The sequence below is a fragment of the Anopheles cruzii genome, chromosome 2 (assembly GCF_943734635.1).
Source record: "Anopheles cruzii chromosome 2, idAnoCruzAS_RS32_06, whole genome shotgun sequence".
NCBI classification, from domain to species: Eukaryota; Metazoa; Arthropoda; class Insecta; order Diptera; family Culicidae; genus Anopheles; species Anopheles cruzii.
In genome coordinates this window covers 51,684,992-51,702,618 of record NC_069144.1, presented here as the reverse complement: position 1 = coordinate 51,702,618, position 17,627 = coordinate 51,684,992, and the positions used below count along the sequence as shown (strand labels likewise).

General features: G+C 50.4%; 2 protein-coding genes across 2 annotated transcripts in view; one reads left to right on the top strand and one right to left on the bottom strand.

The window, feature by feature from the left end:
- Positions 1-2,027: 2,027 nt before the first annotated feature.
- The window catches only part of LOC128277587 (heparan sulfate 2-O-sulfotransferase pipe), a 98,705-nt gene continuing 83,105 nt past the window's right edge, over positions 2,028-17,627 (top strand). Inside the window, exon 1 of the mRNA XM_053016068.1 lies at positions 2,028-2,071. Coding sequence (XP_052872028.1) covers positions 2,028-2,071 — 44 coding nt within the window. The remainder of the gene's footprint in view (positions 2,072-17,627) is intronic.
- LOC128277588 (cytochrome c oxidase copper chaperone) lies at positions 15,725-15,940 on the bottom strand. Its single transcript, XM_053016069.1, has one exon. The coding sequence runs from the start codon at positions 15,938-15,940 to the stop codon at positions 15,725-15,727; it is 216 nt and encodes a 71-aa protein (XP_052872029.1).

Below are 17,627 nucleotides of genomic sequence, written 5' to 3'. Positions count from 1 at the left end.
TGGGCACGCGCGTGAGGTAAACGAAATAAACAGTGGCCAATGAATGACCGAAAGCATCCTGACGTCCGCGTGTGTGTGTCCTTCCTTTCGTCCTTTTCCGGACCGGTGTTTTGCCCGGTTTGTCCGAAACGGTTCGTTTTCCGCTTCGATCGAGTCATCATTCGCCGTGCGCCTAAATGTAGGCAAACTCACAGCACGATAACGGTCCGACCAAGCGCCCGCACTATGGAGAATTTGTAGGCGATAAAAAGGACAACATTTGATGTGTAATGTACGCCTTTATTATTTAAAAGAGCTGTTTACCGAGAAAATTATGTATAATTTACCATAAATTAAATATTTTGTTTATTTAAATATTAAATATAACTAAAATCCCCACTTTTACACATTGATTTATGACCTCCTTTTCCCCATAGTGCAAGGGGGCCACGGCGAACGTGATCAAAACAAAACACCGTTAACTGTGGAGCGTGTTCACGCACACACACACACACTCGCACCGGTGATCTGAACAATCGACTTCGGGCGCCGGGCAAGCGACGAACCCGACGAAGACTCCCCACAGCTGACGACGACGGCGCCGTTGGGGGCGAAGAAATGCAAGCTTGGCGTTCGCGTGTGGGAAACGCGTGTGTGCGTGCTTTTTTTCCCACCAACACAGCTGGCCCTAGCCGGACCGGCATGTCTCGGCCGTGGGGCCCAACAGTAGTAGGAGTAGTGTGTAAGTCTGGCCAGCTGCCCCCCCCCTGTGGTGTGAACGCAACAGCAACAGCGTGTCGGTCCCGCTCGACTCTCTTTCTGCCTCTCTGTCTCTTTCTGACTCGGCCGGCGAAATGTAGGTCTGTGCCCTCCCACCAGAGCCACCGCCGCCGCCGTCGTCCTGGGTCGAGAGAAATAAACAGAAAAATTACCGTAAACAGCTTCAGTAAAGCCGTGGCCGCTAATCGGAACAGTTCGTCTGCAAGCAGCAGCAGCAGCAGCCAAGACGCCTGCGAAAGGCTTGCGTTTGCTGTGTAGCGTAGCGTACGTGCTTCCGTCCAGCTTTCGTGCCGGCGCCGAACCGGATCCGGTTCGGCTTGTGACACTTTTCGGAAGGAATTTCCTTTGACGAATCTCCGGTGAAGAACACGTGCCTTGTTGTTGTCCTGGACGCCATACGATCGGCCAACGCTTGAAGTGGTTTCCGGTTGTCCAGTATGCTGTGTTTCCCGTTCTTCCGTAGAAACTAGAATCCATACAAAGAGTACTACTCTCCGGACATTCTAATATAAAACTACTCAGTGGATCGTTAGTGCAGCGAAAAGAAATCAGTTTGGTGGCCCCAAACCGGAAAACCGACAGTTCTCAAGCAGAACATCCTTTACTTACTCTACATTGGTCAAGTTTCTTGTTCACGGAGACCAAGATGAGCTTTTATGTGCCCCGTTCCCATCGCAAACCATAGTCTGTGGTTGCTTCGTTCCTGCAATCAAAATTTCAACCGGAAGCAACCGAAACACGGTACAGTAACGAATCAAAGCACCCCGTTGTCGTTCCACTCCAAATTTAGACCATTTTGGGCCAAATTTGAACCGCCCGTAAAAAGTAGTCGCGGTGCTTTTTTTCCTGTCGTGATCCGCGATCTCTTTAGTGTTCGAAGTGATCGTCTAGAGCGTGACCGGAGCAAAGTGTGAAAAAGGTGACCGATCGCGAAATTCGTCCCAAAAAAAGAAGGCAACGCCAGTGAAGTGTAGGCAATTCCGGCCAACATAGAAAAAGTATTCTTCGAAGAAAAGAAATCTTCAACACTCGAAGTGCCAAACCGATCGTGCAAAGTGGTGACAGGGCACCGTGAAAGGGCCCTGGGGTGGTGTCAGTTCTGAGACGACGCGCAGAAGAAAAATTGGTGCCGGTGGCGTGAGATCCGCTCTATCCGCATCGCTCTGCGCTTCCGCCTTGCCGTGTTGGGTGCTAAGTGACCGATTAACGGGTTTTGGGATATAGTTCAACGAGAGAGCAGCGTGAGCCGCCTGCACCCGAATCGCAAAATGGATTACTTCCTCCGGTACCGCAGGATGACCATTCCGAAAAGGTAAGCATTTCGTGGTCTGCCTGACCCATCGTTTGCGTAACGTGGCCTACATGCGGATCTCTAACGGGAACCCGTTGATGGCCCGCTTTCTGTGGAGCATGTGTCAATTGTCCAGAATGTTCAGAGCTACGGAACACCAACAGAGATTGAGTCATTATTCATGGCCTCCGGTAGCATGCTGCTGAAAAGTAATCCTGCCCGCCCGCCAGCCAATTAGTGTTTCAGGAAGCAACAGTGTAGTAAACTTTCTTCGCCAATCCAGTCCCGACCGGCGCCTGATCGCCTGACGTGGTGATCGCGCGGTTGGAAACATTGTCAGGAAGCGTCTTTCACTTGCAGCGCACCGATCAGCCAGTTTATCAGCCTTTCCACCGGCATATTACTAATTGACACGAGCGCGTGCCAGCATAATGTTTATGCTAGACACCTCATTCCCGGATTGCCCGGCCGGAGGCAGCTCTCGTGGAAATAAAGTAACCACAAAGGTGTCGAAGGACGCTTGGTGCAGTTAGAAAATAACGAATGTGCATCTCGTGCGCGTAGAATGTATGGGCTCCCGCGGGAAACGGCCCGTTAATCACTAGTCCACCGGTCGGATGAAAGGTTCGATCTTCGAGATCCGAACGGTCGAAAGCCGGGTCGAAGCGAAAGGCACACCCGCACATGCCGCCAGCGCCCGGCGCCGGTTGAAAATAAATCCATCAAAAACGAGGCATACGGAGAGCTTGGCCGGCCGGTGTGCCGTTAGAAAATTCAACAATCACTTGACCCAAAAGTCGCGGTGCCCTGTGCCACAAGTGCAACTGCAGCGCCCCCGACCGACCGACCGACCGACGGAGCCTTTCCCTTTTACTTATCTCGCGCACACCAAACGAGTTCCCGGGTCGTGGAGGGCCTGGCGTGGCGTCACGAGGCACGCGCACGTCCCTGCCCTTCTTTCGCGGAAGGCCTTTGACGCGGGCGCGGAGAACTTTGGCGCTCGTGTTAAGAAGCCAGGGACTGCGAAATGGGGTCCACGCCCCACGCCAACCAGCTGGCGCAATGGGATCGTAACACTCCAGCTGTTTCCAGCAATCTAGCAAATCGCTTTGGCCCGGGGGCCGTTTTGCGTACAAAAATCTGGAGCAATCCGCCCGGGCCGAGCCGAGCGAAGGAAGTTTATTGGCCTTAACGCCGCGAAGGTTCCGCGCGGCTCATTCCATCGCGGCGCATACGCAAAACGCGCGAAACCTTGGCACGCATCCGCGCGGCCGTACGGTGAACTCGATCGCACGGGGCGAAAAGAAAAGTTCGATAGACCTCCGGGCCGGGGCCGACAGAGGCCGAGGCATGGGCGAGAAAATTTTGCTCATTCACAGATGGCACTCCGGTGAATGAAACATCAGCAACAGCAACAGCAGCAAGGTGGAGAGCCTTTTTGTGATCCAAAAATTGCGATCGAGCGATCGAGCGATCGAGCTGGAGTTTGTTCCGTGATTCGCTGCTGCTGCTACGGCTTCATTTGGCCACATGTGCGGGGTTTGGAATTTGAAAAATTGAAATGAAAATTCACTTTCTTCCAATGGCAACGGCCGAACGTGCCGATCTCGTGCGATGCGCAGCCCCGCATTACTCAACACGTTGCGTTGCGCGCTCCGGTACACTCTGGGAGGCCGGCTTGCCAGGCACCGGAACGGACTGCCGGGAGTCGATGGCCGGCATTCACACACAAGCGTACGCACGCACGCACGCACATTCGGAGCGTGGTTCCGGTGGCCGTCCTGCCGTGATATCGTGCAGAAATTCGACCGCAAACGTTACGGGGCATAATATGGGCGGTTTTCTTTAATGCAACGCATTTTTTTATTTGGATCAATGATGTTAAGTAACGGTCGATACTGAGATTTTAATCATTATTGCACATCTTCTCTATCAGAGCCTTTAAAAAGGTCTCAAAAGTTTTATTGGTAAATGAAACAGTTTTTAAAACGCATAAGGAGTAAGAAGGGAGCCCAAAACAACATCTCACATGCAAAGTAACAGTTCGCCTGCCAGCACCAGGCAGTGAAATTTCTATCGCGTCCAAATGGCGCCCGAACACGATTTGAATGCCTCTGTGGCCATTCCACACTTTGGATCAATTTGATTGATTCGTGCGTGCGTGCGTGCGTGCGTGACTGGCTTAAGTAGCTCCGTTACAGTACCGCGCATAATTCGCTCAATCACGCGGGGTTCGCGATTTATACTCTTCAAACACCATCTTTGGAGGCCAATCGGCTCCCCGATAGATTGATGATTGAGAGGAGCAAAAAACGTGCCACCTTTTTGGGTAAATAAAAAAGAGGCCCTCAAAAGAGTTTCGTTTCGATTTCAAACCCGTTCGGTTCGGCGAGCAAGAAAAGTAAAAGTATGAAAGCGACCGTAATCGCGAGTCGAGCTAGCGAATGAAGGTTGATAGTTGAGCAAATGGGCGTGCAAAAGAAAATGTTGAACAAGACAAGCGCAACGATTTGGTGTTGGTGCGATCGGTTTGACCACGTTACGAGCCGTTATGCTCACTGAAAACTCTCTTAGGATATTAGACAAAGACCCCGAAACGAGCTCGTTTCATTTGAACTGCTGTAATAATTCAATCTTGTTTGGGCGAATCAATTGCAGTCGAATCATTCCGCGAATGGCACATTTTCGTGACACAAATCCGACATAATGCTATGCGATTGCAAAAATGAAAAACCTGTAATGAAAAACTCTATTTTATGCAAAGTACCATTTGTTTCCGATGTGCGTCGAAACGAATCATCTCATTCTCATTTCTCGGTGATCCGGTGTTTTAGAGGATCGGGCTCCCCGGTGACGTATCCAATCGGTTTCTCTTCTCACTTCCCGTTGGTTCGATTTGTTCGAAAACAACCCGAATTATACTGAATATTATTCTACGTTTGTATGGGAGGGTCGAACTGTCCTGTATTCACTGTCTCGTGTCAAAAAGTGTTGTGTAGTGTTGGAGCAATGCACAAAAAAACGAAAATATGAGCAATTTTTGAAAAAATCATTGAAAGTTTAATTTTGATCTTCTAAAAGCAAGCCTTGCCAATCATTTGATGCGATTTTGTAGCAGTTTTTTTCAATAGGTTGCAGTAAAGCAACGCTCCCCGCAAAACGCTATTTTAAGGCACAAAAGTCGACGTGGTCTGACATCTTCGAAGATAAGTGGCAAATAAAATTTATTTTCGACATTAAATCATTTACCTGATGTCCAAAACAAGGTACTGTTGCCAAAAAAGCATAATTGGGAGGACCAAATTGACAGCTAGAGCCATCTCTTTACAAGTCTTCTTTCATAGTTTTCATAGACCTGGCATTTTATTTTCCCCATTACGCGGTTTCCGTCCATTTTCAATCCACGATCCAGAAATCCAGTTCCGAGCGGCGGCAAAATAAAAAGCGAAACAACCGTGCAGCGGGTGGTGCATGAAAATGAATGACTTTAAATGGAAATGCTTTCGCTGCCAAAGCACGAGGCCGCCAACTGAAGCGTGATTGATTTTCCAAACATTCCGCCATCCATCCGATCGAAATACACTATTGACAGTCTGTCTGTCGGACACAATCGTGTCGATGTCGCGCCGGGCGACGGGTGCGCCGGTGGACACATAAAATGGTTCGAAATGAAATCAAACTCACGCTGCGAAACAGAACACCATCGCTGGGCCGACGCTTGGTCCCGCTGACCACGTCTTAGACGTGCTCCCAACCCGAGTCCAACATCTCTATCGTTCCTTTCTCTTGACTCCGGGCCCGATCCGGACCTGGACTCCCGGCGAGAAAGTGCATTTTCCGTCCGTCTGCCAGTTTCTCACTTTTGGTCCACAATCCACCAGGGCAGGCCCCTATCTTCCCGCCTCACGACCCTCCAAAAAGTCCCGGACTAAGCCATAGCGGCCACCGAGCGTTGCACTCCGGCGCCTTGCCGGGCACCACAGAATTCCGCGTCCGACCGGATGAAGGCGTCGGCGGCGGCGGCATCGGTTCCGCTCGAACGACGCTCCGCATCGGTGCCAATGGCTCTTTCGCGAATTTTATTCGCCCCCCGACAACCACACAACCACCCCCCAGGCCTGTAACGGGAAAACTGTAACTGAACCGGCTAAACCGGGCGCTTTTCCATTGCGGTCTGTTTCCGCTTCGATCACTCGACGTGCCATTGACGAGTGGCTTTGACACTCGTGGCGCACGGCGCAAGGCGAGTGTCACGGTAACGTGCGCACGCCGCACGAGAAGTTCAAGTTCCCCGGAGCTACACGGGGTTCGACCGGAGGCGCCGCCGCGCTGCGTCTAAGGTGTCACGATCAAGTCACGGTCCCTGGGTGGGTGAAAGTAAAAGTCAAGGTGTGCGGCATCTTACCTCAAACGCACAGACACGCACGAAGAGAGAGAGAAAGACAAAATGGTTGGCGAAAACTCACTCACAAACCCCCGGGACCCTGGAATGGCGACCCTTTCGAGCCTCGCGCCGCGCTCGCGGACGAAAGAGTATGGTGTCATCCGGCCAGATCCGGCTTCCCTGGTGTTGATGGCCATTCTCCGAACTTTTGGCGAACTCGATGACAAATTGTAATCTTATGGGCCGTCGCTCCTTTCCAGATCCCAAGCTGAAGATTAAACCGACGAGCGCGCCGATTCTGAGAGACCCATCCCCAATTTGGGACACACACACTCATTCGGCTTCGAAAGGCGGGTCTTCAAAGGTCATCGGCGCGGCGCCCCAAAACTGGTGGCCCCTTTGGAGCAAGATTCTTTTCCGAACGCTCGCCGTCCGGCACGAACGCCTCCCGGTGGCAATAAAAATATGCTAATGACCACCGAATTCGCATACATTTTATGCAACGCAACTGTGGCCACGGACGAGGATCGCCCGAGACGCGAACCTTTTCCGATGGCCCACCGATCGGTTGGGACGGAGCCAACGGAAATGGGATGCAAATTAACGATCGGTCATTAGCCACGGTCCACAAAGGTTAGGTTAGGGATTGGCAACTATTAAAGATCACACGCGAGCGTCCTAAGTGACCGATCTGTCGACCTTGCCGAGCTCGTAGCATCTTCTAAACGCGAGTTGTTGACTAATTCGGCAACATACAAAATAGCAACACTTTTCTCGTGCGAACCGGAGCGTGCCAAACGAGAACAGTGTCCGCGGTCCGGATCCGAAGGGGTCATAAAACTGACGCCAAACAGACAATCTTGCCGAAAGCCTCGACAGCTCGACCGGCTGATGACGAGATTGTCCGATACGGAACATCGTGAGAAGTCTCGAACCACGCCAACGTTAATGCTCTTCGTTTTGGCGTGGCGACCCACCCGTTTTGAGAGGGGGGCTTTTAAGGCCCCCCCTTGGGCTATGGACGCCAAACTGTCGACCGTCGAGCTCGAGTCCATCCCTGGAGACAGTTGACCTTGACAGTTGCATAAGAGGCGTGACTGGTTTTTATGAGAGTTGGAGTTTCCTATTTCCAGTTTTCGGAGCGGGCGGACAGTGCGTGACTCAAGTCCCGGAGGCGGCTCGACGCAAATCGAAGCATTCACTCTCGAGAAACTCATCTTCGAACGCGCCCCTAAGTGAGGGCTGCAGGCCAGACCTTTCAATTCCGAAACCGAAGCAATTGCTTCGATCAACATTCATTTTCAATTAAACTCTGGCGCCGGATGCCGGATGCCGGCCGTGGCATTAGCGGCTTCCGGGCGCCAGGCGAAACCGGAACTTGGGAAGCTGGGGCCCGAGTCGTTGGCGTGGAAAACTGTCCGATGAATGATTAAACGGCGCAACTCTTGGTGGCCAACCGGCCGCCTTCACCGGGGCACCGATGTTTCACTTCAATGGCGGCCGGTACGCCCGGAACGACATCTTCTGATTTATGAGCCCGGCACAATAATAATGAGTTGTCCGGAAAGCCGCCTCCGCCGCCGCGCATTCTTGTCGGTAATCCACCCCGGGGACCCGCTGGGTTGGTCGGGGAAATTGGGTTATGGAAAAAGTTGATCCCGACCGGCAAGAAGTCGGGCTCATCAGTCGCGGTGGAGTGTGCCGGAAAAAATACGGACCTTCTGACTGTCGTTTTAATTCTCCTTCTTTTTTCTTCGCGTCCAAAAACCGAGATTTATAATTTATGCAAGCACGCCCGCGCCCGCACTCATCATCTAGAATTGGCGCATTGGCCGGAGACACCAGAAGGAAAAGTTCGAAGCGAAGCTCCCGGAAAGTTCTCCCGCTTCGGGGGCTAGGCTAGGAAGATTGTCACACGACGCCAGCTAGCCACTGACCGGCCAGTCAACCGTAAACGCAACGCACCGGGAAAAAGTTCTGCGAATCGCCGCGTGGAGCGCGTTTTGCTGGACCAAATGAACCGCAAAAGAAACCGTTCGTCGGCCGAACCGTGGGAAAGCGCCTCGGGAGCCGCCGTTTTGGGGCGGCGGGAGGCAAACGACCCAAAAACACAACGAACGGTTCCTGCGCCCCGGCGGCGGACCTGGGTCGGGCGGAGAATCGTAATCGACGAGACGGAGCTCATAAAATGCTGGATTTAGAACGAATTGTCTCTCGTGCGCCGGATGGCATGGCACATTACAGCCAGCAGTCGGTCCAGAGGGTGAACACTGTGGTCGTTCGCAATTCGCAAGCGGAAGTCACGCGGTGAGCAACATTTAGGCACAAATGGATTAGAAGATGTTCTACGCAGGGACGCAAGTTACGCAGGGACAATCTACACATTTTGGGGCTTATCAACAATCGTGTTTTTCCTCATTGTCTGTTTGGATTTGTAGGTTACGAATTTGTAGGGTAATTAAATTATGCAATTAGATTGTGGAAGATAGACGTAAACGATCATTAACTTTAAAATTAGAAAGATCCCAAAAGTGTCATTGCGTATTTGTTAAGATTTCTTTCTCTTTAGTTAGGGAAGAGTTATTCCCCCTCATTCCCAACTTATCACACTTTTGGTCTTCAGTCGATGATCGTATGAGTTGAAATGAATGATCGTTGAAAGATTTTGAACGTTTAGCATTCGACATATTGTAAATCATTGGAAAAATCTCAAAAAATTTCAAAATATCGGACGTTTTTAATGTCAAGGATTTCACACAAAAAATAAGCCTGAAGTCCTCGTAAGGAAATGGAATCATGTATATAGGGTGTTCCATCACGATCCAAAGATTGAAATGTCAAATAACTCCACCATTTTTCAGTTGATTTTGACAAATCAGTCAAATTCTGAAGAGTCACTGTCACTGTTGAAAACTATGCGTGCTTATTGTTGCCGAATTTCTTCTGACGTCTTTCTGTGGGACTATTTGAAGAGTAAGGTTTATGCCAGCCAACCGAAGACCATTGAAGAACCGGAAGCTAACATCACAGCGAAAATTGCTGCGATTACGTTGTCCATTATCGAAATGTTGTCAAACACAATGAAAAATGCCCAAAAAAGGCCGCTTTTTGTATTCTGAGTAAATTTTTAGTAAACGGCATTCTATACTCAAAATAAATATTGTTCATTTATCATTTACGATCAAAATAGACTGACAAATAGCGAAGTTATTAAACATTTCAATAGTATGGATCGTGATGGAACACCCTGTAGTTTTACTACTGTGACCTAAAATGAACGAGAAACAGTTTTCTTTGACTAGCGTGGTGCATCATGAATATCCTTCCAAATGACCAAACTGTTGGAGTTGGAATTGTTGGATCTGTTGGATTTGTGGAGATTCTTGATTCAACTTCCTCGTCATGTTTTTGCATCACATGTGCGTGATCATTTTTCCACAAACTAGACCCATATCATTCCGCAACCGACGTATTCTTAGCCTGGCTTAGCACCATGTGACTTTTAGCTATTCGCTAAAATCAAGAGACCACTCCGTGGACAACATTTCAAAGGCAATAATGGAGATAAGATTCGAAACGACGAATGTGTTGAAAGTTATTTAAAAAAAAGAACTTTTCGGACTGCAAACGTAGATGTATTGCATAACTTAGTGCGTGTGGCAGGTTTTATGTTCAAATATTAGCTACATAAAATGGCCATAAAAACCCTCTTGATGCCTCTCCCCCGAATGCTACTAAAGTTGGATAATCCTAACCCCATCTAGCGAAACGATCATTCCTCCTGGCACTACTTTCATCCCAACATTCAGCTTAACCCGAACGAACATCAACCTTTCGTTCTCCGCGCAATAAGAAGGCGGTGACGGTGACACTTTACCGTCCGCCCCAAACGGTTACTAACCCCGCACCGTAACGGGCCCCCATCAAAACCGGCTTCATTGACGTTAGTCACTGGCTACTAAAGTTGCTATCAGCACCAGCGGGGAGTCCATTAAACGACCATTGCAAGCACACGCACCGGAGCATGCCGAATGCAGCTCGGGTCTTGCGCAGCGTGTGATAAAGTGCAGCGCCCAACCGCCAGCTGCAGCTGTGCGGAAAAGGGGTTTATGCTCCATTTGGTCGCGTGCGCCGCCGCTTAAAGGTGCCCCCGACACACCCATTCGGTGCGGGGCTAAATTTGCTGGCCAACTCCGCCTCAGGGTTGCTGGAGATCAGTCTCCGCTTGCAGCCCCGGATTGTCGATCTCGGTGCGACAACGCGATCGTCGCCAGATTACTTTTAGGGCAACCTTTATGCTGCACCCAGCGGCCACCCAGAGGCCTTTCTCCGGCTTCAATTTGTCACTGCCGCTGCCCGCCGGGCTGAGATGTTGCGTTTCGGGGGTAGAAAGTCGAACGCAAGTCGAGCACTCCGCGGAGCATGAAATGCGGTGACGCCCCCGCAGAGTTCATAGATTCTGTCGTCCACCGTCCCGGCGTCTACAATCGCGCCCGGCATCTGGCGCATTAGCATAATGTTTGCATTGTTGCGCCGCTGCACCGTTTTCGGAGGCGGCTAAGAGAGTGGTGGGCCGGGGTGGGCCGAGTTAGATGAAATTAACATGCCCATTGTCATGTCGCCAGTCGCCCGTCGCCTCAGACCCCACCACCTCCACCCGGACGCCGGAAAAGTTGCCGGAGGCGCGAAGCGAAAGTTTTCCACTCGCTCGCACTCGATCTCGATAGATTTGGTTTTTAATTTGTTTGCAAAAGGCGCCAATTATGTCGCGAAACATAAACTGCGGTGCGGTTACTTCGGTGGACACTTCGTTGACCAAGGGTTGGTGCCGCCCGTTAAGGTAGGGCACTGACCCAGTTTTTTAGCTCGCACACCGCTGTCTCGAAGGCCACGAAAGCGTTCGCCTTCGGCTGAACGGTTCAGAAATCAAAAGCCGCTGACGGCGGGTGTTGCTTCGAAACGCACTCCTGGGCCCGGCCTCTGGCTGGCCGAAAGAGTGCTCCAGAACGCGCGCGAGGGTGTGGCATCGGAGGCGGAAAGCCTTGAGCTACCGAGTGCCGAGCGGAATCATAAATCAGCTCAGCCCAAACCAACCGCGATTTCCATCGCACCGTGCAGCGAAAGCATTAGCGCGGGCCACAACCGTCAAGAGCATGGCGCGCCGTCCGTGGTGAACGCGCACAAGCATAATTCGAAGCATAAACTACGGAGTTTATCCCCAAATCGGTGGACCCGGGGGGGGCGAACACAATGACGGCAAACAGATTTTTGGTTGATTAACCTTGTACTTTATGCTGGCTGGCTGGCTGGCTGGCTGCCGGGGGGCCCGGCCCAGGCTGGTGAAGCATAAAATGTAGACCCGGTGGGCTCCACCGACGCCGGAAGCGGCCAGCCGTGGGGTGGTTCGAACCCCACGGAAACCAATTTGATCGCGTCGCTTCCGACGCGAGAAAGTGATCCTAATTCTGGTTTATGAAGCCGAATAACGCGCCCCCCCAAACACGTGCTCCCTTTTCGAGGTCACTGGAAGGCTCGGTCTTCACCCGTAGACGCCATGACTCCCATTCCACGAACGATCGACAAACAAAATCAACCCAGGCCGTGAAGTTAGTGGAGACTTCCTAATCTTAAGCGATGCCAGCGCCGTTAATCACGGACTCAGCGACTCGACTGGCCGAAGGCCGTTCGAGAGAACCGTTTTGGGTGTTCCGGTGTTCCGATTGGTTCCACTTTCAACCGGCCACCCATTGCAAGTTCCAATCTAATCTTCGCGAGCCGTCGAGCAAAAGATCTCGATTGCAATCACCGCTTCCTTTCGAAATATTGTCAACGCCACAAACGATGCTCCAAAGCTTCGCGCTAACCTTTCATTTCTGGCCGAAAGTAAAAGCAAACTGCGGTTTTTTTTCGGATAAAACAAAGCTCCCTGCACCACCACGTGATCCATTTGTCAGATTAACGACACTCTGACTCGCTGCCTGTCTGTTTCCAAAAAAGCTGGGATTTGTAAGTGGCAATCAGGTAATGTGCAGTGCTGGTGCCCTCATCTCTTAACACACAGACGGACACACTTGTCACTAATGGTTGCAGCCTCACACCGAGCACTCCTCAGAAAAAAGGCAGTCGAAACTTTCGATTTCGATACCAACATTAGTGGCGCGCGCGCCCGCAAGTGGACACAAGTAACATCGTTACGTTTAGCGATTGCCGGTTACGTTGCCCGTTGCCCGGGACCACGATAATGGGATCACCCCGTGTAATGTAATGGTCACTTCTCGTCGACGACATGCGGTTAACAGGCAGCCCAGGGCAGCGCAAGAAACAATTATCAACAAACCGGAGTGATGGCGCGGTTTGGGGTACCTATTTCGACCGAGGAAGGCCATCTTTTGGCGGCCATGATCTCGGCGCGCTCCGGATCGGTAGCCGCTCGGGTGAAAGGATGATTGGGTCTTGTTTGGTCTTCTCCTTTCTAAAACTGTTTGCACTGTTAGTTTCTGGCGCTCGCGCTCCTAGAGAAAGCCCAAAAAAGGGGTTCGGCGCACAGGTAAGCGACAGGAGCAGCCACTGCCACGGATGGTAGTCCTTTCTAATCACATTAACTCTGGCGAGTTGCAGTTGTGTGGATGGGTCCCGAAGTAGTCAGATCTCGTCAGCAACGTAAATCCGTACGCAGCAGCGCAAGGTTCATTATGTTTGCTCGTTTTTCACCTAATTAAGGATGGTCGCCGCCCGGCCCCCTGGTCACCCCGGGTTGCGTTAACATTTGACATTTTTGCGAGCGACTTTAACGCAAAGTTTCTGCGTTGGAGCACAACAAACTTTAAGGTCGAAAACGGGGTCGGTTTCCGAGAAAATCCGAGCCCGAGTCTTTCGAATTACATAAATTCGACGCAGGCCCTGACCGGGGCACGGGGACGAAAAGTGGGGCTTCGCGAAGCCAAGAGGTGTAATCAGTCGACAGAGAGAGACACAAACCCTCTTCATTCGGGTTTTTTTGAAAGTGCAGCCTCCGCTTTACCGCACCTTGGCTTCGGAGTGACTTTCTTCGCCGGCCGCATGACTAATCATCGTGCATTAGGCGTTTGAAGTAATTTAAAAGGGAAGCCGGTACCACGTCTCAATCGCCATGCTGAGCACGCGTTGCGATGCGTAAACCCGTTCCACCGGTCCGAGGATTCCCACCCGAAGCCCGAGCCTATGTTTGTGATACGGCTCCCCCAGGCAGCTAATCGATGAGATAATGAGCCGGCGCTGGTTGCTGGCTGGTAAAAGCCCAACCGAGCCCGACACCGAAACCGGATTCCTCCGGATGCTGCTGCTGCTGGATGCTGTAGAAAAGAAGTAAATCAAAAACAACCGGCCCGAGGATATTTGCGATTGTACATTCTGGGAAGAAAGGCTCGACTTGGCGGGCTTTAAGTTTTCCGAAAATAGTAATGTTCAAGTGGATCGCTAATAATAATAGCCTGGCGCTATGAATATTTCATCGGAACTGGGCATTTTATTATCAAACACACAGCTGATCAACACACGATAAAACCATCCAAATTAATTATGCCTTCCGTTCGCGATCGTTTGCGAAGCGTTTTTAGTTCGGCAAGTCAATCAGAATCGTGATCGATCCAACTCCACTGATACCGTGCCTCGGTCGGCGATTAAGTATGATTTTTGATTAATTTTATGCCACGAAAAGCGATTCCGGTGCGGCTGCCCTGTTTTGGTCTGGTCAATATTTGGCGACGGTCTCCGGGAATCCTCCGTTAATTCACGTGGCGTTCCGAAGCAATGCCGCCGGACGCTTCCTGGAAGCGTTTACCATTTCTGTGTCCGTTATTTTTCACATTTTTTTTTTAGCTCGCCGAAGTAAATCCGCAATGTCCACTTAGCGATCGCTCCGGGAAGGATAAGTGTGGGCGCGATAAACCCGATGAAACAGAACGAAAATCAGAGCGGTTGAAAAATGGTCATCCTTCCTCGGCCGCAAAACGAACAAATTAAACACTTCCGGTAGGCTTAGCATTCGCGGCCGGAAAAGCCCAGGAAACGTGGGCCGCAAAGTGGGCCGTGAGTTCGATATTAATTACCAAAGCAGAGAGAAGGAGAGATACTCGGAACTGGCCCTTCTTTGGGATGGCAAAAAGTGAAACAAGTGAGTGGGGAAAACTGTAAAGTCGATTGACAGCAGCCGCAAAACGGGGTCCCAAAAAGGGGCCAAAGAAAAACGAACAGGCGACACTGCGGCTCAACTAGGTGAGACGTTGGCAAAGATTTTCCACACAACGTGCAACGCCCGAAGCAGATCGAGCATTAACGAGCCGTGCCGATAATCAGAGCGCATAATTAATTCGCGCGTACCTCGCGCAGGGACCCGCAACGCGTGCTGCCTGCACGCGAGGTGCTTACGACGAGTGTCGACTAAATCTAATTTTACCTTTCCGCAGCCGCGATTTCGAAACGGAAAACTTGCGACCCCAAAAATAGTAGAAAATGAAACCGAATTTTTGAACCCCGAAAGGCAGCCAACCGCGCGTTCGTGCCAAAGTGAAGATTAGTGTGAGCCACTCTGACGATGAGCCACGCGGGCGAAGGTGACCGGTGACGTGCGTTTAAAATCAAATAGAAAGCGAAAACGACGGGCGCACCGAAAAACTTAAAATGCTTACATTTGGGTAAACATTCGGAGCCGTCGCTCAGCGACAACGAAAGCTCCGACGACCGACCGACCGGGGCGCACGTGAGCACCATACGTGAGTGGTCGCCCCTTTTTTTGCCCCCCTGCACTTCATTGTGTGCACAATCATCCACCGAAACGGCGGAGGCGGAAGACGCAAGTGTGGCCACAAGAAATGGCCAGCTTGCGTGGCGCGAGACACGCCGAAAGTCGTGGGTCCCCGGAAGACAGGCCGCGCCGAAGAAGAACCAAACAAGACGCCCAACATCAACAACAAGAACTCAAACGTGCACACAAACGCGCGCGAACCGTGACGGGGTGTTTTCTTATTTTTGGGCTGTGTGTGTGTGTTGATCATCCGAGAGTATGGGCCACATGGTAAGGTGGAGGAGGTGAACGTATAAGCGCCCGCAAAGTCGGAAGTCCAAAGTTTAAGATATTCACTATAGCGAAAGTACACTCGTCGGTCGTCAAGGAGTGCAAACTGCAGCTGCGGTTCGAGTTTCGGTCACTGGAATACCAAAAACAATGAACAACAGAGGAACTAGTGTTTAATGTTACTGGTCACATACTTTACAGACGCGAATGGATGAATTCCATCAAGCGTTATCTCGCGTTAAATGTTAAATCCCATATTTCGCATGCACTGCTTGTGTCGTTCTATGAGTGTGCTGCAATTTTCCACGCCATTTTCCAGGATGCATTCATCGCGCGCTTTCCTCGTTTCCGGGCAGGCGCAGCACGATTTGCACTTTGGCTTCCCCGTGGTCGTTGTCGAATCGGAGTCGATTGCTTCGTCCGCTGATGCTGCTTCGCTGCTTGGGGAAGACATAGCGCACCGGAACCGTGGTACGTTTTCGGTTAACTGTTCCGTCCAACACCAGAATTATTAGAGAAATCGTGACGAGAGCGATCCGGTGACACACTGTCAATTTGGATGGTTTCAACAGTTTTTGACAACTAACGCGCAGAGTGTGCTACGATTGCCAAGTAGTGATGTAGAAAGTTTAACGAGGGGTACTTTGTACCAAACGTTCTTAAAAACAAAAGTAAACGTATTGAAAACGTTGAAATTGGAAGAATTGGTGCTGTGAATAGCAATAGAGTAAGGAGGTAAAGCCATTCTAACCTAACGAACCTTGTAATTATTTTATCTTATGTTTTACTGATTAGTATTAACGAACCTTATTTAAGGTAATGAATCTTTAATGCAATTTGACTGATTAATTTGCTTTAATGCAAAGTTCAAGAAAGATCGTTCTAAACGTTGTTCCTTAATTCCATTAATCCATTCGTAACGAGTAATCCACATGGATGAGAAAGACTCTAGCATGGCTTTTTTTGTTTTGCAAAACAGCAACTACCTTTCATAAATACGTCCCGGTTCGTTCTTCTAAGATTAAAAAAAACTACCTTTCCGTAGAAGAAAATCGAAGGAATCGGAAATTGGACTTTCCATCGAAGGTTCAGTCATAACAATGTGTAGAATTTTGTTGCAACTCGAAGTAGGTGTCAGTTCCGAAAATGCTTCATCAGTCGATTCTTTCTTAAGGAGCAATTTAGAGCTTAAATGATCAATCAACCCACAGACAAATTATGCCGCCTTTTTTTTCCTTTTTTTTCCTTCACACTTACTAAGATGTTTGCGTGTGAGTGTTTTTTCCGCAAGAAACGCAACACCTTCACACGCGCGCGTCTGTGGCAGGGAAAGAGGCGACTTGACGATAATTAGGAAAGGTGAAATAACATTCCGGCAACAGTGTTTACATCACTCGGGCGGCTGGAACTGGTGCAATCGGAAACATTTCGTCACTCCCGGAGGTGCATCGCTGAAAGCTCGAGGAAAATGGAAAGGAAACTCCGGTCCGGGCCTGGTTTTTTTCTCACCACTCAGCCAGAGTAGCAGCATTGTTGCAGCGCACAGGCCTTTGTGAGCGACCTTACCCCGGATCGAGCAAGGCGAAATTAATTCAATAATCTGCATCAATCCGAATGCTGGGTGATGAAAATGCTAGCGCAACTTTACGCGTGGGCACTCCGGATCTGGCCACAAAATGGCGCCTGGCTAAACAGTGCGTGAGAAGGACGATAAATCACTTCGCGATGGCCACCACGAACCCTTTTTTTTGTTTCTTCCCCGGTTTCGGCTCCCATTAATCGTACCTCGTTTTCGCGGAGGACTCCGGAAGGACTGTGGAGCAAAAGGTTGACGTAAGATAGGAAAACAACCCACCTGGTTCCTGGAAATCCGTTCGTGGTCGGGACACTTTTCATGGCGGGACTCTAATATGACGACGGGCTGCGTTCGGAAAATTCGTGTCATCCAACGTCAAGCTGCTCTGCCATGCATCGCAATCTCCGCAAACGCTGCCTCAACGCTCAGGGATAAAGCGAGCGAGAGAGAAAAATAGAGAGAGAGAGAACGAGAGGACGCAAACGAATGATCGTTAAATTTAAATTGAATGTAAATAAATTGAACAAATAATGGTAGCGATTTTTATTGCCCACGTCCGCACGTC